This window comes from Diadema antillarum, unplaced genomic scaffold, assembly GCF_040938485.1.
Source record: "Diadema antillarum isolate AM-2024a unplaced genomic scaffold, OU_Dant_1.0 scf00000109, whole genome shotgun sequence".
Taxonomy (NCBI): domain Eukaryota; kingdom Metazoa; phylum Echinodermata; class Echinoidea; order Diadematoida; family Diadematidae; genus Diadema; species Diadema antillarum.
This window is the reverse complement of record NW_027270998.1, coordinates 1,612,265-1,638,481: the sequence shown is the minus strand read 5'-3', so window position 1 is coordinate 1,638,481 and position 26,217 is coordinate 1,612,265. Positions and strand designations below refer to the sequence as shown.

The following is a 26,217-nucleotide window of genomic DNA, read 5'->3' as shown; positions in this document are numbered from 1 at the left end:
CCCACTCACATACAGGAAAAATGCTGAAGATTCTATTAGAACCAAAAGTTCACTGATCAATATCGGAAAAATTGTAGCTATCGTCCTCAAACGCGAACGATGCGGAATAGTTGTGCGCTAAGGGGCACGCAACTCATCACCCGCGCGTGCAGCTCCCATAGACAAAGCACGTATATACTCTAACCAGTTGTCGATTTCTCACAAGGTTTTATTGCGTGAACTGTTCGAAATGGTCAAGACAGACATTTTACTGTAAAATACGAAATTTGAGCTTCATTCGCAGATTTTATGTGTGTGTCATCCGCTCGGTGAGAATGTGTACGGTGATTTGTGGGATGAATTGTGATTCTGGTGCAAGGATTAGGTGCGAAAGATCAGACCTCGATTATTCGATTACGAAAATAGCGTCCGGTAATACAATGCGATTTTGCACCGCGCAAAAAACCACTATTTTTAGAGGGGTATGTTTGAAGCATATTTTCTAAAAACTGGAACGAAGAAATGACGTAAGTTGGCTGAATTCGTAATTTCCATGAGTCTGAATTAGTGGTGGTGTTTTTAGCCGAAATTTCATTCTATGAGTACGGAATTCAAAGCCACAAAGAAAAGCGTCCGGTAATAGGATGTTCCACCCTACTTCTGGCAAACCATTTTAGCTAATAATTCACATTTTTGTTGTTATTTAAACTGAAATTTGAGCATTTTGTATGCATCTCATGTGTACATTCTGGAGCAATAATGGACAGTTTTGCAGACATACGAGAACGCTGTTTTCACATTAATGTTAAAAAAACAACAACAACAACCAACAAACAGATAAACAGAAGTCTTCTGCAGCCAGGAATTCCCCTTTAAAAAACTTAACCTTCCAGATAAAGCATTTGGAGAAGCCTCATTTTGACTTTAGACTCCCCATATCTACAATGTATCTGTTTACTTTCTCTATGTTTGTTTTTTCTTCTTCTTCTTTTTTTCATGCTGAGCTATGCTTAATGCAGTGCTGTATCACGGGTATTGTCAAGTTTCCACAATATAATCATTATTCTATGTGTTTGTACAAGGGGTTTTTCACTTTGCATAAAGGATTTCTTTTCTTTTCCTTTCCAGGGGAACTGAATGAATTGAATTGAACCTAGCACTTTGCACTTGGGCGAGGATCTTCTGTGACTTTTAAGCTGCACGAGCCAGACTGCTAGTGTAAATGTAAATCAGCAAAGTGAACAAGGCGGGATTACCATAATGAGATTTGAGAAAATAGCGGTATCCAATATGCGCTTTTATGAATTATTCAAAAACAATGATAGAAAGAGAGAGAGGGTGAGTAGCAGGAGGGTTGGTTGATCCTCTTACAGTGTTCCATCGGTGTGTACAATGTCATATGGAGTCAAGGCTTCTCGGATTACCATGTGGCTTTACTTTATGGGAATAATTGATCACCAAATGGTGTTTGAGGGGTCAAGGGTGTGGTGCTAGTATCCATGCTATGATTGTGTGAAACCCAATAATCAGCTGACATTTCTATATCTATATGTATACACAGACAGACAGACAGACACACACACACACAAACACACACACATACACACATATAATATATAATTATGTTAAGTAATTCAAAGTCCATGTGTTGTTCGAAATAATATTATCAATAATAGAACAGAACTCCAGAAATGGGCATGAATCATGCTGTCAATACCAATAGTTTATTTCAAGAACACGCTTTGGATAATCTGTTGGAATTGACAGCATAATTTAAAATGCCCATTTCTGGAGTTCTGTTCTATCATTGCTATATAAGCATTCACTTATGTATAAATGTGCAAATGTGTAAATTCTGTCAAATCGTCAAAATAGAACAATTCTAGGGCACATCTAGCGATTAGATGAAAATGTGACTTTTTGCTTTTTTTTTCCACTTTTTTTTCTCCATAAGATTGACAGTGATTGAGAATATTTTCTTTAGGGTTGTTTAGGAGAACACAGCAAGATGATCGTGCATCGCATCAAATGCGGCTGTCAGTGTAATATCGGCAAACAGGATTTGCGGGATTTGCTGATCCTATTGAGGCCATGGGAGACCTAGGGCCTCAAGTGGAGAGAGAGAGAGCAGGCCGAGCTTTGACCATGATTGGATTAGGGAGAGGATGAATTAATAGGATGAGAAATGAAGTGTCCACATCCTCTTTGTTAGGTTTCACTCATCAGAAAGAAAAAATGAAATAAATTAAGGAAAATCTTGAGGTGGCTATTTTGGGTGATTTGGTCATTGGTTTAACAAATTATAATGGGTTGATTGCAGAGCAGAGATAGAGAGGAATGATATTGAGCGAAAGAGGCATATTACACTATAGCTTTGGCACGCAAGTGAAAACGCCTCTCGTAAATGCTACAAGTGTACACTAAGGGACACTCATACATACACACACACACACACACACACATACACTAAGGAAGGTCTTACGCACAAACGCTCACACATGCACACACTCTCATTTTGGCCTTTGATGGGAATTCATACATCATTGGCATGATAGTGTCCCTGTCCCATATTCCCAGTGCTCACTTATCAGCATTGCTCTTTATTCGTCCAGACCAAGTGTTACAATTCTGTCATCCATTTATATTTTAACCTTTAGGGCGCTCGCTATGGCTGAATTTCCCTTAGAGCGAATTTCAAAATAGTGCGGGGATGAAAAAAAAAGAAGAAGAGCAAACTGCCATGCATGTGAGTGTCTTGTGATCATGATGATGAAAATTGATGTTAAGTGCAAGGAATGGAATAGAAAAGAGCACCACATGGTAATGCGTTTAGATAAATAGGAGAGGTTTTGCTTCAAAGCAAAGTTGATCATATTGTGGATAGGAAGAGAAAGAACATGGAATATGTGATGTGCTGTGTGCTTCAAAATGAGATGTAGAATTGGGCAGGTGGGGGGGGGGGGATGGCATGATGGGGGTGTGTTTACAGAGATTGCAATATCTGCTCCGAGATTATAAAGTGGGCTGTCACTGTCGTTAGCTTTCTAGGTCGTGCATTGTCAGAGTTCAGTGGCTTTAAAGGGTTCTTTCGCATTCTTCTTCAAGTTTCACAGATGAATAGCAATCGATTCATACTATTCACATATGAACTGACCCGCTTACGAGTTTCGTTTTTTTTGTCCACTAGCATTATGTGCACCTCACCCTCTCATGATTTAAAAGGTGCAGCAGTGACACTTTTCAGTCAGTAGAGAAGCCTGTTGTATGTTCAAACGTGTCAAGCTTGAGTCCATTTTGTGAATGCCGAGTTCTCACGAAAGCAGGGCTCCAGATAGACATTAATAGATGATGTGCTTCGTGAAATGATTTGATCAGGAGAAATTAAGTGAAAGATAGGGCTGTGAAACAAGCGCAGTCATGTTCAAAACTTGAGATAATGATTAGGAGAGGGGGAGAATTAGAGTAGAAGCCTTGACAGGTCAATGGCCTTTGCTTCTTCCTCCACACCATGTATTGCATATGATTGCCATGCTGTTTTGTATTTTTTATTCTTCCTTTTTAAAAAATCAAGTTGTGAAAGTTGTGGAAATAAATGAAATGAAATGAAATGATCAGGATTACGAGAGAAGGCAGACATTGTGTAGTTCTTTGTTGGTGCTTTCCAGAGTATTATGTAGCAACTGCTTTCTAAAATTTATACTCTAGTCAGTAGTTTTGTAGATGTCAAGTTATATTCAGCCCTTGGAGTATCTTAACTATGGGTCTTTCCTGTGTAATTAAATCTCAGTTTGTTACCTTCATTGGTCGTTATTGGTGTTTTAGGGGCTTTGCTCTGGTGGATATTGATATTTTGAATCGATAACCTGGAACTTGTGTTGTAAGGATATGGACATTGTAAATATGTGAGAATAGTGGGGAAAAAATGTATAATCTGCGTTGATGAAGTTCATTACAATCCATAAGACTGAAATATTCCCCATTTAAACACAGGACAGCCTAAATCATACCTTTAATATTAAAATACAGATATGTGAGCCACAGAGAATGATTTTGTTAATCTGCCATGCACAAAGACCACTCTATCTAGTTGCACTGTGGAGATTTTTCTTTTTGTTTTTAATTGCTGAATGGAGGGAATAAAGACATAATTTTCTAAAAGTTGCATCGATCTATCACACAAACTTCAGGCCATGACTTACTACAGATTGCCCTCAGAAATGTGTTACAATACAGTGAGCAAATAGGCCTATCTCAAATGAGGCTTCAGGCATGACAGCTGGCAGGGGCAATACAGTGGTAAAGTAGGGGGGGGGGGAGACTGAGTGAAATATATCTGCACTGTTTTGCCCCTCCACCAAGAGATGAACAAAAATAAAAAGAATCTCCTCCATGAAGAAAGGAAGAAAACAGATGTCTATCACATGCACCTGCACCAAGGTTGAACTGCACATATTTTCAAGCTCTTATCAGAATGAAGGACAGTTTCTACTAGTTTCTTCATCGTGTGATGGGCATGTCCTACATAAGGCAAAATTGTATGAAAACTTATTGTGGCTGCATACAAAGTTGGGTGGCACATTAAATCAGAAGAGTTAGGAGATCAAACAAGTCTACTGGCACCCCTTAGACTACTTTTTATGTGTGGCATACAAGTTTGAAACGACTCTGGATCTCTCTAGAGACAGATTTCATCATTGAACAATGTCCCAAACTGTCATATGGAAAGATACACATCATGAAAATCTGAATACTCTTATTTTCTTTCAGTTCCAAAGTTGTGGCTTTAGGCATCTTTGAAAGACAAATATTTGATGAGTTAGTCTTTGTTTGTTTGTTGTATCCATGTTGCCATTGACACAGCAACAATGATCAAGCAAAGCGGTTGAGACTAATATTTCATTGTGGTAATAGTTGTTTGTTTCTTGGGGTTTCCGTGATCTATTGCAGCGATGAAATAACAAGGCATTTGTGTGCCAAATACCGCGAAATCTGCCAGGTGCCCGATGGTAAAATTTCCGCAAGATTGCAGTGCCTGGAATGATTACCTTCCAGAGGATGGACAGCGAACAAACCATCGACAACCTTCGTGCATTCCCCTCACTCTTCGGCAGATAGATGATTGCATTTTCATCTTATCCTCTCGACCAAACTCGCAGAAATTTACTTTTTATTTCTAGGTTTTGCTGAAATGTCAAAGAAAAAACCAAAACACACCATGCTTTCAAGGGGGATGTTTCGTGTCTACGAGTAAATAGCAAATTTTGATCGAACAAGTTTAACAGCGTGATGCAGTCTGTTTTTTCTGTGTCTCACTTTACATCAAAAGGATGTATGGCTCTGTCCAGGTAGGCCTACGTGCACATTTGCGCTGCCCCGAGGCAGTCTCTTTTGCATGCATCTATAGTTGTGTATGAAAGCATGTGAACTGGCCTACTTTGGCGGACAAAAAGTGCCACTTCTCATTAATGAGCAAAACGTAAAATTTGTCATTTACTGTGACATCAGTGCAATGTCACAACGTGTTGACATGGATGATTCCCAGTGTGATGAGCGTTTCAAGTCAAAGTTGTGTGTCCAAGTAGCACGTGCCCAGTCTAATCTAAAAAACGAAATTATTGAGGTTGGGATGATTTGTCCCTTCCTTTTGCCAGAAACAGCAGTGTGTTTATAGCAAATAGAGAAGAATTTCAGCACAACTTACTTTTCTTCACGTTCTCCAAGAGGAGATATCTTAATCAGCATGTAAGATGTTAAATTGAATGGAACATGACTTAACATAAGGGTACACGTATTTCAAACACTGAAATCGTAATATGTGTTCACTCACACACACGCATACACAAATTAATCTTACGTTCCAAGCTTGCGGGAAAAGATGGGAGTGTACTGTTTGAAGATTTGTTCTCACCCAAAGGAATGCAATAATTCTAGACAACGCATGATGCACCAAGTGTCATAGTTTTGATCAGCTGCATGGTGAAAAAGTTTCTGCAGTCAAAGGTCAATGTGTTAGGCTCACATAGGTTATTCAGTGTTGGCAACTTTGCTTGCAGCCTTCAGTAACGTCTAGACAATTTGTTTTCATCTTGCTGGTCAAACAATTGTGCTTGAGCTATATGTGAGTATGCAGGTTATACATTCAGGATAAAGAAAGAACTGTAATTTTCCTGCCAGATTTTGTGTGTGTGTGTGTGTGTGTGTGTGTGTGTAGGGGGGGGGGTGCTCTAAGAGCAGTATCTCATATTGTGGAAAAGTAATCTTAGTACAGCCATCTATTGAACTCCCTAACGCTTCTATTTGCTCCAAAATGATTTTCAGTTTTGTGTTATTCAAAGTTTTATGAAGTCTCAGGAGTATTGTTTTTAGATAATATTTTCTTTCACGTTGCCGTGGAGACCAAAGGATGGAAGACAAACAAGCTGATAGGAAGACCCCCCGCGTTATTGTTGTACAATTACTTTGTTTCCAGTGGCGCCATAACCACAAAAACACACAGACCACAATAAAGCAGGAAACATCATTTGTGTAAGATGAGTGATGAGCTACAAAATATGTTTTGTTTGTTTCGTTTTGTTTGTTTCTGACGGTTCAGAACTACCCCCACGTCAGTGTGCAAATTATGACACTTGCCACCATACAAACTGGTGCATGGCCTGACTTCGGGTGCAGTCTTTTTTATGCCGAGGCCCTCATTCTTTCCAAGGCTTGGTCAGTCACTGGAGTGTTGCAATGTCAATGTCGCTCTGCAAGAATTACTAGGCGTATCCGTGAAAGTTACTTCAAGCGTAGCAAATTGTTCAAAGAGAAACTCTGCTCTGTGATCAGGTTGACTGTTAGAATGAAAATGAAACAAAGTAAATTTTATTAAAGGGATGGTGAAGTTTGGGTTATGGTCCTAATAAAAGGTGGGTCCCACCTTTAATTAGGACCACTTTTTGTTTTGGATGTCTCTGCCATTTCAAAATGGATTTTCATCATATAGACTCTGAATTCCTCTTAGAATTGTATGATTTGTTATACAATTTGTGTTTTGTGTTTGTGTTTTGGATATCTCCGCCATTTCAAAATGGATTTTCATCATATAGACTCTGAATTCCTCTTAGAATTGTATGATCTTTCATATTTTATGAGTGTTTTGACGAATATCAGTTTTGAAATGGCTGGGATATCCCTAAACAATGTGGTCCTAATAAAAGGTGGGTCCCACCTTTTATTCGGACCACAACCAAAACTACACCATCCCTTTAACAGACAAAACATGGAAAATGGGAAGCACAAAAAAAAAAAAATTGTGAGGATCATGCCCAAAGACAAGCTTGTTGTGATGTTATGAAGTTTTAAATGGATTCATAGAAAAATGAACGCCAGTCAAAATTGCCGGTGCATATTAGATGATGACATCACCACACATGGCTCACCAAGGTTGGTATGCAAATCTTTGCAAATTGTTTTGTTTTGAAATAAGATAAAAAGAAAAGGAGTTTTATTCTACCATATAGGCCATTTATACAGTATATAGCGAGCAATATCTTTTGCAAATTGGGACTTCCCAACGATTTCGTTATTGGTGACTTTGCGAACGTGGAGTACAGTAATATATGTTGAAATGTACGCATGCACATCGCAATCATGTTGAAAAAGGGTAATATGTTTACGTGTTGTTAAATTTGTGAAAAATAAAATCTCGCAAAATATATGACATAAGCAGAATTTACTAGATTATTTTAATGACTTTTCAAAGGGAGTTTTTTTAAACCTTAATTGACAGATAGAGATTGTGTAAACATATTGGAAAGTGCCAAGGTGATAAAATTATTGCGGGGGGGGGGGGGGGGGGGGAGGGCGTAGGTGACATTCTATGAGCTTTGAGCTATAATGATTTTGCAGTTTCTGTGGCAGCATCATGGACCGAATCAATCAGTTGAGAGTACTCAATTTGTTGCTGCAGTAACTGCACTTATTGCAGCTTTATAGAAATTGCCAGTGTCAATAATGCAACAGGCTCCTAATTTGCATAAATGTGGTTCCATAAATTTGTAATCTTAATGCACTCTTAAATCACCATTCTACATGTTTTAAAGTGGTATGCCTTTTATTGCCATCAACTGGACCATGGAATGGAATGCCCTAGTTTTATGAAGGGAGTAGATATGAGTGATCATCATTAGAGACATTTACCATGTAACAATGGTAGTTTATTTCAAGAGAACAGTGTGCAATATTTGCCCAACCCACCTACAGTCTGTAACTACCAGTACATTAATACCAATGTGCATTCTACTGATGCAATATGAGCCCGGCCTCAATTGCGCGGCCGAGCCTCGCAATTTTGTCCGTTTACACTGCTTGGCTCGGCTGCGCTTTTGATTCAAACCTTTCAATATTCTGTCGTAGTGGCGCTCTGCTAGTAAGCATACGCAATTTGGTATTGTCTGGTTTTCAGATCCTTTGCCAAATGAATTCCGTGGCGACGAAATCACCGTTCGGGCAAAGGCCTTTGCTGAAGGAAAGAATCCTTTGCAGGACAAAACCACCTTACACTATACTAGTTTTCGACGTTGAGGGGGTTAATATCCTGAATAGCGAAAGATACAGGCAGAGGGTTTGGAAGCCAGACTAAAATTGGCCGCGCAATTGGCCGCGCATTTGGCCCAGTTTGCGTTTACACCAAGAAAAGGCCGGGCTCGGCTGTGGCTCGGCCGTGGCCGAGACCACCTCCAGAGCGAGGCCAAATGTGAGGCCAATTTGGGCCTCGCATTTGGCCTTTTGCGCGTTTACACTGAAGCGGGGCTGGGCACGGCCGCGGCCGAGCCGCGGCCGAGCCGCGGCCGAGCCTCGCACTGTAAACGGGGTCTATGTTTACCCTCCACACTCCACAGACTCTTTTTTGGTTGCTTTTTCGTTTTTTTTGTATTCAAGTTTATCATAAAGGAAATGGTTCTTTTCGTCTGATGCTTGATATGCTCCAATGGCCCATTCTGTGTGATACTTGAATTATAAAAATAGAATGGAAATACCCTGGGTGAAATTTGACATATTTGTGTGTGTGTGTCTGTGTGTGTGTGTGTGTGTGTGTGTGTGTGTGTGTGTGTGTATATGTATGTGTGTGTCTGTGTGTTTGTGCATATGGGGGTGGTTGGATGAGGAGTTGTCTCCTGGGATCATCATTTAAGGGCCTATCTCACTGTAATAGAGATCGCTGCAACTTGAGCGAATTGAAAGATAAAAAAAAGAGAAAAAGAATGGGTTGTGCTCTCACCAAGAAGGTGACTCCAGGGTGACTTGTGAGATGTTTCCAAACAAGGTGACTATTCGAAAACTTATTCACGTGGAAGTCGCAGGGATGTCATCAAGACATCTTTCAGTTGCGGGGACGTCTCCACATCGTCGCTACTAGGTTGCCATGTGTCCCTTAAAGGTCACGGAGAAGTCTTGGAGAGTCATCGACGCAATTAGTTAAAAGCGACTTAGCCTCAACAAAGGACATTGTGAAGACGCGTTCCCCGACCAGCAAGAGTCGCCTCCGTGGCACTGTTTTATTGCAAGTTGTCAGTCTTTGACAATCACCATAGTAACAGTCAGTGATCAGGCCTTCTCAGCCAATCAAAACCAAGGATTTCACTGAAATTGTCAGAGACTGACAACTTTCTTGAAATAGTGCCGGGGGGGGGGGGGGGGGGGGGCGTTTCATGTAGCGTTTTGTCAGATATTTTTTCTGGCGAACTATTATAAGCTATTGAAATCCGTACATTTGTTTGGCTGAGAGCAAATTTGTCCGACAAATATGTTGGACAAAACGCTTCAAGAAATGCCCCCCCCCCCCCCCCCCCAGGTTGCCACCCAGTCTCTAAGCCAATTAGATACCCACTGTTCTGACTTGCATTTCCCATTATTTCTTGTGGCAATTTCTTGAACATAGAAGTTTATGGTGTAACACTGTCCAATTTCCTGTCCACTGTCCAGTAGATTTCTATATTCTATGCCAGAATTTTATGAAATTGATGTCACCGTGTTTATTCTAGTCATTAGAGTTATCAGTTGAACATGGAGAGGCATATAACTGTAAATCACAAAACGACTGCCGTCTGAAGGTGTAATGTGATGTTTCCAGTTTGCCCTTCACTTCTAACGTATTGTCCCTCATAATACCGTTGATCCAATGGTTTATACTAGCTTACATGCATTTATTGCTTCCTCAGTGAACACGTAAAACAAATCATGATTGGCTCTTTCTGTGATGTATTCAAATTCTATGTGTGCTTTGTCTACAAAAGATTGCCTTAGTAGCCACAAAGCTTGCAGACGGCTTGCCCCACCTAAGAACAAATGATGAATGCTGAGTGGGTCCTGCCTAAGAAACATATGATTGAAAGAGTTGTTACTCGATTATAGGAAAAGAAACATCCATGAATTTTGATACAATAGAGAGATGGTCTATTAATTTCAAACAGCCCTCATAGGAATGTCTGTACCCTTCTGTTTTTCCACCCGGTCACTTCCAGGTCCTGGCGCTTTGTGTACCTGGTCCAGGACGGCCCAACCTTGATGTTCTACAAGGATCAGAGAAAGAAGACACTTGGAGTGCCACTCCAGGACCCTGTCAGGCTTACCAACGCCATTGTTGCTGTGGCAAAGGACTACTATGCAAGACAGCATGTCTTCAGGCTGCAGTAAGTTCATTAGGACCATTTATTGAGCTTTCTTTGGCAGATTATACAGAGTAAAACCAGAAATGTTCGCATTCATGAAACTTTTGTGAATTTTATGAGCCGCCAAGATTCACAAGAGTAAAATGCACACTAAAGTTGTTGTCTGCATGCCAGTCGCCAAACTCCAAAAATGTCATGCCACGAAAATGACCGTCAGCTTCCATGAATGAAAGTTTCCTGCCCTGAATGTTTCTTTTACAGTATTTCATAAGGTAATTACTTCCCCCTTCCACCACCCCGCCCCCAGCAATGAGTGTTAATGTAGATGGTTGATTGCAGTGTGTTTACCTACACATGCTGCAATTTGCAGTGCACTGTCATACATTTGACAATCTTTTCTCTCTCTTTTTTTTTTCCCCACCTGAAATGGCTATCGTCATGATACTTAAAACCATGGAGAGACCTACATTAACGTTATTGTGATGGTAACCTTTATCAATGTGTATTAAGTTATCATTAATTCATGTGGCCTCATCAAAGCAGATGTAATGAGAACAATCTTCATCTGGCAGGCAAAGATATGGTAACGTGAACAATTGCACACTGAACTGGAAAGCAGGAATATGAATGAGATAGACATGCCTGATGGCTCATAATTGTAGAAAAAAGAAAGCTTAATCTATATATAAATAAACTGAGATCCTTGCATCATTTGTACAGAGTAAACAAAGCTGTGATGATCAGAATAGAAATGTAAACAAAAAGAAATAATCTGAAAGCTTTGTGCAGTCATCCATGCACATGGAGTGAAGTTTGTATGAGCATCTATAGCTGTGAAGTATTTTACTTTGAATATCAATTATTTGCCAAATATAATTAGACAGATACCTTTATTTGCCTCTTTTTTGGGGGAGCCATTTAAAACTTTGGATGGCCATGAAGTTGTATCTATTGATCTCTCAGTAGAGTGTTGCCGACAGACTGCTAAATTTGTTTCCTGGTTTTTTTGTGTTGGTTTAGTGCCATCCACACAGACAAAACACAGGCGATTCTCGTTATAACAAAATCATAGGGACCAGCAGTTTTTTGTCACACTGAATTTTTTCATAGCCAAACAGTAAAGAATGTAAAGATATTTAGATGATAATTTTTTGACCTGAATTTTTACTCCCTTGTAGCAAGAATTGTGTTCATTTATAACAGGAGTGCACTGAAGTGGGATGTTCATCACGATCTGAATGCTGAGATTAACCAGCTGAGGATGGACTGATTTTGCTACAACACGCATTTCCCATAGACACCTGCCCGAGTATACTCGGGATTCGTCCTCAACGGGTTAATCCATCATAAGTGCATGCAACCCCTGGAAACCATGCATAAGAATATTCAATATACTATAGATAGCTGGATACATGCACCCCCATACGCTCCCCCCCCCCCCCCAAAAAAAAAAAAAAAAAAAAAAAATCAGTTTCCTCATCGGTATTTCAGGTTTGTGGACCAAAAATACACAAAGACTCACTGAGGTACACACCTGATGAGAAATAAAATCATGGTGTCACAACAGCCGAGGTAATTGAGACTTTACACCCTCTGAGCCTCATGTAAAGAAGAAATGTGAAAATGACTGGTAAGAGATTTATAGGAAGATATGTAGGCTTGCTGGGTAGGTAGGCAGTTTTAAAAATGGACAGAAATATAGCCACCTGGATAAATTGAATAGTAAATAAGATTGAAAGCAAAATAGTGAAAAAAAAATGGTATCGGGACACGTTTTCTTTTTTTAATTATTTTTTTAATTTTATTTTTTCCATTTGAGGAAGTTGATAAAACTGTAATACAGTGCCAGGATATTGTGCCTTAGACTATTCATGCTTTAGTGGGCATTCACTGCTTTTGACTGAGTGGTTAGCTATATCTTTGTCCCACCCACTTTCCTTTGTATCGACCTTTGAACTCCCACCCTCACAATGCATATCAAGCATGTTGCAATACATTGTAGTTGAGGACCAAAAGGCAGCGTGTTCAGCGTGGTTTGTGTACCTTGCGTTCGGGGATCAGATGCATTTCCAAATCGCTTCTTTCAGTTTCGTTATAGCAAAGTGGCCATGACTTTTCTACGTTTTTCCACTACACACACATGAGAGAGATTGTTAACGCAGCAACCCGACATGTTTTGCAAAAATATGTTGACGGTGCCTTTCATATTGGTGTTCTTTTGCCTCGGCTGCTGCTGACTGTAAAATCGTCGATATAATACAGCTATATCTAGTAATTATCATATTGATGCTGTAAAATAACAGATTTAAACAGAATTTCTTGATTTTGTCAATTGAGGGGCTGGAGCGCAGTCATTCTTTCCTGTATGTACATTTGTATTTCCCCCAGCAAGGAATGTACCAATCAACAGGGACTATGTCTGACAGGTCGCTGGTGTTTTCACGAACCGGCACAGCCGGCCCCGGAGCCGCGAAAGTAAGTTTCGAGATAATCGCGTTTGAAGTTTTTGCCTTTGCAAAATCCATGATTGCGCCTATATTTCACGTCCAGTTACCTAAATATCACACTGCACGACAGATTAGGAGTTGTTTGTGTGTTTCATGTTCTTGGTTCATCTTGAAAAACAAAAGTTTCGTTGAAATATCGGGCAAAGTCCGTCGTGCCGGTTCGTGAAAACACAAAAACACGTAAACAACGCTTCCAATATTTTCACGAACCGGCACCGTCGGCCGTGCCGCTTTGATTCTTCGCGCATGGTGCGGATTTCATTTTTCACGAAGTGACACCATCGGCGCGCACGCGCTGCGCGTTAGGTTATCTTCATCATTTCTCATAGCCGCGCGCGCACATAATCGAGCGCGCGCATTAGCGATGCTCCTTTGTATACTAGTGATATGAATTGGGTATCAAGATTTTGTTTGATACTTTTTTTTTCTTTTCCCCTTCTAAATCTCTTATCCATTCGCAGAAAGGCATTATTATTGAGTTGTTCTTCACTATATTACACATTGATCATTGCTCTCAGCTCATTGCATCGGTCTTTATGCACATTATTTTGGATCATAATTTTCAAGATTCACTCTCTTCCTCGGAGCATTACTGTATCTCGTGCTATAACCACGAAGCATGTTGTTTTCGAATATGAAATGTAATCAGTTTGCTATATTGCTTTGTGAATGTGTCATTCTTGTACAGAAAATAATTCTGTGCTGGTAATATCACTCTCTTTTCCACCCTTTCTTTCGCTTTCTTTCTCTCTCTCCCTCACACACACGCAAACACACACATACACACAAACAAACACACAATCTCTCTCTCTATTTATTTCCTACACGTGACACATTACAAAACTTTTTAAATTACATAAAAACTAAATGAGCTTTATCTGGGTATCTTTTCTCATTCATAGATTTATCACCACGTGTGTACACGAGTTTTAAATATGGCTTTTCAATAAACTATACGTGGATCATATTACTCATATAATGCAGATTCCAACTTGAATGAAGTTAAGGTACAGTACATTACCTTTCATTTATTTTTCAGATGTAACGAAGGTTTCTGTTATGTTCTAACATTTATACCAAAGCTCTGTATGTATCACCCACCTTGATATCTATATTTTATGGCATTCAGGGTACTACAATATTTCTCTTTTTTTTTGTAGATTCAAAAATGTCAGTCAGACGTATGAGACTAGACTGACTTTTGCCTTTAAAGCCCAAAAATCTTACAAAATAATGACCAAAATGTTCCACCTCCTTCCATATCCCATAACCTAACTTCAACCTGGTCAAATGCTGTTTACCAAACATTAACTTTATAATCAATCTAGAATATGATGATATGAATACAAGTACATAATTACAAAGACACTAGCTGATTTGGTATGGATAACCTTCTTCATATCAAAGGCAATACAATCTTATAGACAGTGACTGAGCTAATTGATGTTTAAATTGCTGTAACAGTTCACAAAGTGTATTATAAATCTTCTGCAAACAGTCTTGATCTTCCCTAACTTTGTAAAAGTTTGTAAGCACTCATATTATGCACAGTATGTGCCTGAAATATAATTTATTACCATACCATGTTATTTTGCAAGATATAAAAATCCTCATGTTTCCCTTTCTTTTCTCTCACTGCTAGAGGATACCATACACAAAGTTCCTTATCTAAGCTCAGTAAGAAGTGGCTATCAGATCTGCATTTACTCATTATTGTTTCAAAAATAAAATCCACAACAATATACAATATAAAAAGACATAGATAATGATGTCTAGGCCATAATTTCTGATGTGGACACAGACTGCAATAATATGGCTATGTACTCCAGTACATCTATCATCCAAGAAAACATTTTCAGTCAAAGTTTATTAGTCATTTATTAGTTGCAGAGAGAGAGCAAGCAGAGGAAATGAAGGCATCCAATTGTTTATATCCCTCTTGCAGTCTACTAATACCTTTCTAACTTGCACAACTTGACTTGACTTGGTCCTGACTTTAGTTTACGTCTGCTGTGGTGTCACAGGTGCTGTGGTAGGCATAATTCAAAAATACTGAAAATTGTTTATGGGTTTGGCATAATGGTGGCTGGGCTAAGGGAGACAAAATGAATAGTTTGATGGGAGAGCTGGTTCATAAACAGAGTAAAAGAAGAGACATCTGTATGGTATTTAACATTGGTATGGTTTTGTTGTGAAAAGCACTGTTTAAAGTCAGAGAGGGGAAGCATAATACAGTGGAAATTGAGGATGGCATCATTGTGACAAAGCTGTATAGAAAGACTCATGGATTGATGGTTATCAAGAGTAATGTCAGTGAATAAGGTGACAGTGAGAGATACTGTATGTAGGATTAATGTCCCTTAATGTCTCCTTGATTCTTTCACATACCATATTTGGAAAATTTGAGACTTTACTGATAAATGCACAGCAGTACATTCAGTTCATGGTTTCTTAATGTGACATGTTGATCTTGTCATTAATTACTTTGTGGATTGTCAGTCAAACAGATACAGAGATTACAAGCTATTCCTAACTCTGCTGCAAGAGTAGTGTCCAAATTCCAAAAACATGAAAAAAAAAATTCACCGGTGCTAAGAAGCTTGCACTAGCTTCCAGTCAAAATTCATATACAGATCAAAATGTTGATATTAACTTTTGAATCCACACTATTTGAAAGAACTACTTTAAATAGGAAACACACCAGAGAGAAATCTTCGTTCAAAAGGTAGTGACTTATTTGTTATTCTGAATAAAAAAGCAATGGCATACATTTGCTTGTAATGTCTCTACCATATATGGAATAATCTTACCCAGAATTTAAAATGAATTGCAAATGTTGACAAATCTAAGTCTGCCTTGCAAACACCTGTCATTACAGTCTAAACGTGAAACAAGGTATCATTGTAATTGCAATTGTATGTTTTTGTTAGATCATTTCTATCCTTGAGCACAAAAGGCATAATACAGAATGTTTCCATATGCTATATAAGCACAGTTGATTATTATAATTACCGGTATTATTATTATCATTATTATCATCATTATTAAAAATGATGTCCTACTTTAAGACACCACTACCCCCCCCCCCTCATTTCTGCACACATACAAACCCAAAGTCATTAAATAGAAAATCAAAAAGAACATCGAAATAATATTCTGCCAGAACCTGCCTGTCCATTCATAAAGTACACACTCTTGTGAAAAGTTTGCTGCTGCTGTGTGGAGCAACTCTGTGATTGTGGTGAAATATTGCTATGATCTCCTTCCATAATGATCCCATGGCTTGGATTTTAGTGCAGATGTTCAGCTCAGCCACCCTAGTCATTTGTAGCTGTTTCGGGTTTCTCTTGGCTTTCTCCAGTAGACAGTTGTTATCTGCTTCTCTCCCTATGCAAAGAGGAACAATTGTTTTTCACAGACAATGTTACTTCTCCATTGCAGAGGGGAATGATGACATTTGATACAACAGTCATAACATACTTCTTAATAAATTTTCCACATTTTTTAAACTACACCGATTTCCCTAAGAAAATAATTATATGATAATGTTCCTTTCATATAAACACTTTGGTAGTGTTTTACTCCAAAGTGCTAATGCATTTTTTTTTTATCATAAAGTTTAAATCAATGTGATAATGTGCACAAGAAGACTGTACTAGGATTACACCTAATTGTCCATTGACACTGGATTTTCTTAGTAATTGTCTATGACAAAATAAAACCAAATACTACATGAAAAGGTGTTGCATGGATTGCTGTTTATATCTTGCTCACCTTTAGCATGGTGCACAATGTAACCCTTGAGTGCAGTAAGAAGAGGATGCTAAGCCAGACGAAATGGTGAATGAACATATTGTTGATTAGAATCAGGAGCAGAACTAAAGTAAAGAATACAGAAAGCAGGACATCACAAGTGAAAAGCAGTGACATAGTCAATTCCATGCAAGTAATGTCTCAGACATTTGACTTCTGAGTGTACAAAGAAAAAACACATTGACATGAGTAAAACTATAAATGTATATTGAGACAGTTCATTTTCATCGTCTCTGCCAAGAATTTGTCATACAGTATATGCCATTGACTTTGGCAAAGTTGATGGTATCTCATATCAGTACAGAGTGTATAACTGATCTTCCTCATCTCCCTTGCCCCCCTCCCAATAAAAAAATAAAAACACAACAATAATCAAACTAACAATAAAAGACTACAGTTACAACAGTCCTGAAAGATACATGACACTGAAGAAATTGCATACTGCTACCATATCAAAATCAAACTGAGGGACAGCAGTGCCTTTATAACAAAATGCAACATGACTACAGGTAATTAGATGTCAAAATGTTGGATTCCATGTTATGTCAGTGCTTCACATTCATAAAACTACAAATACAGTTGTAATTAAAGAAAGAGTAAGACAAAACAATTATTTCAGTATGTGGCAAATCATATTAGTAATATTATTATTACTAGTAGTGTGCCTGCACTGTCTATTACACACTGGTCTGTCTAATTTACTCTAAATCCTTGACAGATAGCAATGTAACTTACAGTTCTTGTTCAAGCTTGAGATGATAGGAGAAATCTGCAGGAATACTGTAAAGTAGCCCATCATCGAAGGACAGCACTCATTTCATTCCAGTCTGCAAGTTGTTGGGTTGTCCACACAAATGCCTCAATATCTGTTTGTAATGGAAAATGAATGAAAGATGTCAGTCACATGAAACTCCATCACTACCAGTTCTGTAAGATCATAAAATTGATGCACAGATTTGCAAAACATCACACTGCCCCCCCCCCCCATCCCTTTCAAGTCTATATTCTACAGCTTACCAGAATTTGAAGTTTATGAACATCTCTCTGGTTTAATTTTACAATTTGCCCAGCTCCGAATCCCCAGCCTCCATCCTCCCCAAAAACCCTCTGTGTTTCAAAGAACCATAGATTGTAGAAAATCAAAACAAACAAAACGAAACATTGCAAACTAAGGCAAAAGTACTTGCCACGTATAGACCAATTACGTCTACATTGGGGCTTTTAGGCTCATAATATAGCATGATAGAACAATTTATGAATTCAGGTGCTGAGCATAAACGTTGCACAGCATCTTTTTTTTTTTTTTTGCTTGTTGTCTATCCATTATTTCAAATCAAATTTGCTGGTACGGTATTCTCGACAACATTATCAAACTCTTCATTGTTGTTGGTAACGCCTCAATTTAGACAGGGAGGTGGGAAGAGGACCTCCCTGATTTAACGTTAGACTTTTAGCAGAAGTAACTCTCAAATCATTTTTTTTCATTGAGAATTCAAAGGTAATCAAAACAATTATTTCAGTATGTGGCAAATCATATTAGTAATATTATTATTACTAGTAGTGTGCCTGCACTGTCTATTACACACTGGTCTGTCTAATTTACTCTAAATCCTTGACAGATAGCAATGTAACTTACGGTTCTTGTTCAAGCTTGTTCAAGGAATGCGGTATGGAGTACAATACTGTAAAGTAGCCCATCATCGAAGGACAGCACTCATTTCATTCCAGTCTGTAAGTTGTTGGGTTGTCCACACAAATGCCTCAATATCTGTTTATAATGGAAAATGAATGAAAGATGTCATTGTCAGTCACATGAAACTCCATCACTACCAGTTCTGTAAGATCATAAAATTGATGCACAGATTAGCAAAACATCACACTGCCCCCCCCCCCCCCCATCCCTTTCAGGTCTATATTCTACGGCTTACCAGAATCTGAAGTTTATGAACATCTCTTTGGTTTAATTTTACAATTTGCCCAGCTCCGAATCCCCAGCCTCCACCCCCCCCCCCCCAAAAAAAACCTCTGTGTTTCAAAGAACCATAGATTGTAGACAATAAAAATAAACAAAACGAAAAATCGCAAACTAAGGCAAAAGTACTTGCCACGTATAAGCCAATTACGACCACATTGAGGCTTTTAAGCTCATAGTATAGCATGATAGAACAATTTATGAAGTCAGGTGCTGAGCATAAACGTTGCATAGCAATTTTTTTTTTTTTTTTTTTGCTTGTTGTCTATCCAAATCAAATTTGCTGGTACGGTATTCTCGACAACATTATCAAACTCTTCATTGTTGTTGGTAACGCCTCAATTTAGACAGGGAGGTGGGAAGAGGACCTCCCTGATTTAATGCTAGACTTGTAGCAGAAGTAATTCTATTTTTTTTCATTGAGAATTCAAAGGCAGTCAGTGAAATAACATCACTTTTAGAGTAACCTGGACAGGTAACGCCAACGGTATTCAAGAACAATATTAACAGTGTAACACTGTTAGCTATCTTAGTTAGATCTTGAAGTTGTAGGCCTAGATATAGACTCCCTATTAAACAGCTATGGATCTAAATTCCTGGAAGATTCAGACATATTTGAGCTCGTAATACAGGCAACAATAAAACTTCACAATATATCACCAGTTAGTGCGTTTAAGATTCGATGCAAATGTGAGACGTGTTCATTTGACTTTAGTTCGAATCCCTTTCCCTGCCTATTCTCCACTTACACCGAATAATAGATGTGGGACTGCACACGTAGATCACGAAGCTAGGACAGTGCCAAACGAAGTCAATGTGATCTGCAAGAATACATATTTACGCTGTTTTGATATTCTAATTCCTCATTCATAAATCTACATTCAAGAATGTGAACAATTCGAACAATTAAAGTGTCAATACAGAGCGAAATGTAACTTTACCGATTTCATCTGTCTAGTTTCCGTTGCTCTGGGCGCAGCCATCTTAGACGCGCGCGTACGAGGACGTTTGGCAAATAAATGATTTATGATGTCGTCCGGCGTATCCGCACCAGCAACCCGCGATCGTGCCGCTTCGTGAAAATCGTAGACCGACCAGTCGAAGTTTTCACGAAGTGACACGGTCGTTATTATTACGTAATTATTTGAGATTGAGGTTCAAAAATTTGTCAGGTTGTAGATCTCGGTATTTACTATCATAACATGCAAAAATCTTAAAATCAAAAATTTACTCGATTTTGGCCGGTCGTGCCACTTCGTGAAAACACCGACGAGGTGGCTGTGATTGGCATGTAGATTGGCATGTCACTATCTAATTTAGATAACACGATGTGTTCAGGCAGAGAAATGTTCAGTAGGCATTATAGGCCAAGAGAAACCAATGACACGTTTTCAAATAAAGGACATAGTGAAGCAGTTGTTGTACCCCTTTGAAGTTTCCAGCTTCTGGCCAGTGTGTACTAATGTCATGAGTAAATCTGCCATAGATGGTATATTATGATGCAACCAGTATTAAGCAACAAGTACTAGTATGGCTATTTTCTTGTTGTTGTACATGATCACTTTTAAACTTTGCCGGATGCTGTGAGCTTAAAGCCAGTCAGCTTAATACTAAGAGGGTGATAACACTATACAAATGCTTCAGAATTCTTGTTCTGTATCTCAACTAACAATATGCTCCTTTTATGCAAGAAAACAAACTTTGCATTCTGCTCTGACTGGTTTGTTTGTTGTAGTTGGTTTTTCTTTTTTTTCCGGAGTGTGTACATGACTGGCACTAGAAATGGCACATCCAACAATGGTGCAGTAGTGTGAATGATGCTGAGATAGAACATGAACTCTGAGTGACTCTCTGTCTTGGCTCACCCTGTCACTCTCTTGGCAATCTTGAAATCCCACTGAGCTATAATCTCATCCCTCTGTTGGGCCGGGAGGGAGGAAGGCCGGCCCATCCAATTTCTCCCAATCCTCACATATATCACCATTGCAAATTCCCCCCACACGCAACAGTAGTTTGGCGATGACGGAATGCGGCCCTGTCCTTCGTCCGTTGGAGCCAATCATCTTTATCGCTTTGCGAGAGAGAGAGAGAGAAAGAGAGAGGCGCCACCACCGGAACGGAGGTGAGGGCGCACGGGTGTCTTGCGAGATTTCTTCGATTAACATCCCGGGCGAGTCGAGAGGAGGAATCGGAGCAGCAGGGCGGTAGACAATCTCACTGATGGACAAAGGTCAAGAGCATCCCGCCTGTGTGTTCCCAAGCACTTCTCCACTCCTCCATGACAGAAGGCCCTCCGACCTCTACCAGAAAGATTCTTATTGGCGCCGGGCATCCATCATTTCTATTACTCAACGAGAATTAGAAGGGCGTTAATGCAAAACTTCTCATCTCCCTTCTATGGAATGTTTATACCCAATGAGAATCAGAAAGGCATTAATGCGAAACTGTTCATTTCCCCTTCAATGGAATGATTTCTATTGCCCAATGAGAATCAGAAGGCCGTTAATGTAAAACTGTTCATCCCCTTTCAACGGAATGTCTATCCCCGAATGAGAATCAGAAGGGTGTTATTGCAAAACTGCTCATCTCCCCTTCAATGGAATTTGAAGTTCTTACGATTATTTGTCTTTGTCCTTTACAGTTGGTACTCTTTCTGTGCTATAAGTTGCAATACAATGCTTTAGAGAGATTGTGTGCTTAAGTCTGCCAATATCATAGAAATCTTTGAGGTTCAAAATTCTAATGGTCAGGGTGCTTGACACTATTTTGTTTCTGTAATTAGGACTTCAGACAAACAAATGGGGACATGCCGATTATACAGTAATCTGCAAGAAGGGAACAAGTCCCTTGGTTTCCATAATTAGGACATTTGATGGAAACCTTGACACCAGCTCAAATCATTATGTGTTACGATTACAAAGGGAACAAGCTCCTCTAGAGATGCTAACAAACCGTTCATGCCAAAGAAAATTAAGTCTATGCTCATGTGGTTCTTATGCGACCTCATGCAGCACCAAACACAACATGAAATCAAGAGTGCTGCACTCTATCACGTCGCCCCGCTGATGCGGAATGTAATTTACGAGGAAAAGGCTGGCTGCGAAATCTCAGGAGCTCAGGAGGGGCAGATTTGAAGATGTGCTAACCACAATTAAAAGAAAGAAAGAAAAAAAAAAAGCAATGATGAAATATCACAACAGGATGTCATGTCTGTCATTTTCATCGATTTATGATGCAACAGTGGAGCTGATGAAAAAGACTGTCGCCGAGTGCCATATCCAGACTTCTCTCCCGGTGGAACGGTGAATGATAGATCGTCAACCATTAAAGCTCGACTTGGTATTGTCTCCTATAATCGCCAATCACTTTTCATGTCTTCTGCGAAATGGATGTTGCCCTACAATACACATTTAGAAATCTTGCTGGAGATAATGAGCTACTTGAGGATCCAGACATGATGTCTATTGTGATCACTGTTTTTCTTATGTGTGCATGTCTAGTTCGATCAAAGCCTTTTCTTTGTGTGTGTGTGTGTGTGTGTGTGTGTGTGTGTGTGTGTGTGTGTGTGTGTGTGTGTGTGCGTGTGTGTGTGTATATCTGTCAGTCTGTATTTTCTCTCACTTCTTTTCTCCCTGCTCCTGTTGCCAGTGATGAGTCTTGACTGCTCTGATAAAGTAGTGCAGAGTTGACAGACACTTAACGTGTCACTTTTATGTTTACATGCTGCTGCTTTACGAGAGCATTCGTGCCTGTCTGGGTTTTTTCTTTTATTTCTTCTTCTTCTTTTTTTTCACTTGTGTGTGTGCTGGTAGTCACTTGCGGCAGCAGTGGTGCCGGCAGTTGGCAAGTGCCGACCGCATCTTTCGTGTGGGTGGCATACGTGCCAGATTCTGCTTCTTTCCAGGACACCAAGCTGCGGAGCTATTTCCTGCAAGAGGGGTAGAGCCCCTCCCTCGGCTTCAGTGAGATCACATCTGGAGATTATACCTGGCAAATCATGGAAAGAAATGACGAGAGCTTAAAGGGATGATATCGTTTTGGTTGAGAAGGGGATTCAGTTTTTAACTTTTTGCAAGATAATTAGAAACCACTTATATGAAATATTAAAGAGCATACAACTTCAGAGGATTTCAAAGTCTATTTGATGAAAATTGGTTTTGAAATGACTGGGATATCCAAAAACATATAAAGGTCCTAATAGTCCTAATAAAAGGTGGGACCAACCCTTCATGAGGACTACTTTGTTTCACTTACGAGTAGTTTTGTTACATTCGAGCATTTTGATTTGTGCCCCATAAGGTGGTTGCATTTATCACTGAATTACTAGAACTCTTTTGGAATGTTGCAGTCTTCCAATACCCCTTTCATAAACTCAATTATGCGGATAATATCTGCATAATTTGGTCGTAAAATCGGAGTGGGGCAAGAATTATCCGCTTTTTTTCGACGCTTCTATTATCCGCATAATAGCAGCATCGGGGCCAGATTTGGAGTTTCTGAACGCAAATCCAAAGTTATGCGGATAATTGCCGGGGAGCGGTCAAAAGGTCGCCTGTCTTTCCCGCAGGAGGGACGTGTGCAGTCACCATGACGATTCTCCGCCTTTTTCAGGACGGGCGCTCGTAAAAAAAAGTGTGGATAATTTTCAGAGTTTGTGAACGCATTTTTTATTGAAATGTCTGCATAATTCTTAGGCAGATAATTGGAGGATGAGTTTATGAAAAGGGTACAAAACTGTCTTGTTTAAGTTCTTGAGTGCATTGTATCATCAGTTGATGCACAAGGTCTCCAGTAAAAGTTGAACTATTGAAAAATATAGACTGAAAGCTAAACTATGAAACCAGGAACTGTTACATGCAAAAATTGTTGTGAATGATGGGGGGGGGGGGGGGGGGGGGATTACCATTTTCCTAAACCTCGTGACACATCAATGTCTGACAAACACATTTATACGGCTCATCTTGAGACACATTTTTCCCAACAACCCCCAATAAACTCTCATTACGACCGCAAGGCATCCCTAATGCTTCCTGTTATTCCAATGGAGTGGAGACATCAGAGAAATGAGCTAATCATGGCAACGTGATGTGATATTACCAAAATAAGATGCTTTTCTAGACAATAGTGGGATTTACACGGTTGCAAAATAGTGGGATACAAATCTTGAGATTGGCATCGCGAGCCAAACTTGGAGGCTTTTGCCTGTGTGGATGTGTGGAACCAAATCCCAAGAAATCTTGTGATTATTTCGGAATTATTGCAATGATTTGAGAAATAGTACAATACTACCAGTAAGTCATACCATGGCAAGTGTGTGAACACTGGAGCAAAAAATCTCGAGATTTTACATCCTGTCATTCAAAACATTGAATAGTGCATGAACACAATGGCTAGGGTCACCATTTTGGCAGATTTGGGGCATATGCAGTTTGTTCAACAAATTATCGCGATTGGCAATGAGGGGAATATTTCTGTCTGTCTGGGCATGAGAACTTGTGTATTTGTATCTCGATCCTCGATCATTTTCCCACTATTTTGTCTGCGTGAATGTGACTACTGAGAAGACAGCAAGCTGTAAAATATGGATATATATGCATGGCTTATCCGGTGACATGACATTAGTTCCTGCGACAATTGCTCCAGTCTCATTTTCTCCAAGGACTTAAGGTTAGGGTTAGGGTTGTGATAGGGATTTAGGTTTAGTTTGATGTGAGGATTAGGATTAGGGTTAGGGTTCTGCTTGTGGGTATCAATGTATGCGACGTTGAGCTGTTGTATGTACATTGCATTTTCATCAAATCATTCCAGCATAGTTTTAAAAGGAATTGATTTAATTCGTAGATAATGATGAATATGTGATATTACCTGTACCCTTGTTATATCACATTCTAGCCTAACATTTAAGCCACTGTAGGTTCCATTCACACATACCAAAAATTAACAGATTTCAAACCTCAGATTTGCAATGTACAAAAGCTGCATGGTGATGGAAAAAAAAATAGCTCTTGCAATCAACACTGTGATGCAAAAGTCAGTTCATCTTGATTCTTTTGTTGTTTTTGTTGAAACCCTTGCACTAATTTTCCTCACACAGTGTGTGTGAAAGACATGTAAAAAAAGTCGTGAAAACCTTTTTAATCCAATGATGCAAGGCACCACACTAGGTCTGCACACTACAATGCCCAGGGTCCTGTTCCAGTCATTATTCAGAGATATAAAGTGATTTGCTTGCATCTAAATCATTCCCCCCCCCCCCCACCCCCCACCCAGCCATTTATGAATAGTGGCAAATAAAATCGATATGCAATTTAAACCAAGTCATGTTTTTACGTCCCATGGTGCAACTTGCCACCCTAGGTCTGCACACCACAGTTCCCAGGTTTACGCTCCAGTCATTGTTCAGAGATTTAAAGTGATTTGCTTGTGTCCGAATGAGGTGGGTTTTTCTGCTTCTTGTTTTTTTTTTGACCATTTGTGAACAGTGGCAAATACAATCAATTTTTGCATCACGATGCCAGAAACTGATAACTCTTTGTGTTTAAATAGGCTGTACATGAACCATTATGTGAAATAGGTCACTAGTCTGTTATGATATATTACCGACAAGTCTGTGTAAGAATCTGCCTTCACTGTTTCCATTTAAACCCCTACCTAGCTAGGATCAATGGTGAATGCGAGTTATATTCCATTGTGGCATATCTGTGTCAAATTTGCAAGTGCAATGTATGCGTGCACTGCATACAGTAAGACAGCACCACTGTGTGCTGTAGCTTAACCCGGAAAATCATCTCCTGTGTTGACAAAAACTTCTTCTTCTTCTTCTTCTTCTTCTTCTTCTTCTGCTTGAAATTCATGTTGGGACTGCAATAGCTCACTGCTTTAGAATAATGATATGCCTCCCTTACGTGGTTCAAAAACAGACTGGACTGGATCGTCTCTACCAAGTTAAAGCTATTATACCAAGTGGAAGATCATTCTGAAATAATTAGTTTTCAAAATTGTTTGGGGAACAGGTTGAAACAGGGTGACACACGAGTTTGAACTCTGAAGTTAGCTTTGAATTTGGGGTATTGAGTCACGGCAGAGCCGCCCATTTTTCCGAACGGCTTTCCTATCTCGGCAGTGGAGCGTGTCTCTTCCGGAGAAACCCCACTGGCCGTGCAGCCCAGTGATGGAACATTAACCCAGCATTTATGGCCTCCATAACCCATGGAGGCAGGGACTTCCCTCCTCCCCACTTTGTTTGCCCAGAAAAACAAGTGGCATTAATGGACCATGGCCGACATAAGTATCAAAG

The 26,217-nt window shown here is 39.5% G+C and overlaps 1 protein-coding gene and 1 long non-coding RNA gene across 2 annotated transcripts in view; one reads left to right on the top strand and one right to left on the bottom strand.

The window, feature by feature from the left end:
* The window catches only part of LOC139719364 (uncharacterized), a 79,326-nt gene that overhangs the window by 38,539 nt on the left and 14,570 nt on the right, over positions 1 to 26,217 (top strand). Inside the window, exon 12 of the mRNA XM_071630779.1 lies at positions 10,482 to 10,649. Coding sequence (XP_071486880.1) covers positions 10,482 to 10,649 — 168 coding nt within the window. The remainder of the gene's footprint in view (positions 1 to 10,481; positions 10,650 to 26,217) is intronic.
* LOC139719335 (uncharacterized) lies at positions 16,227 to 19,902 on the bottom strand. The gene is made up of 5 exons (XR_011710098.1): positions 19,862 to 19,902; positions 18,585 to 18,716; positions 17,684 to 17,806; positions 16,910 to 17,013; positions 16,227 to 16,522 (listed from the first exon to the last, which is right to left on the bottom strand). It is a non-coding gene; the product is annotated as an uncharacterized lncRNA (long non-coding RNA).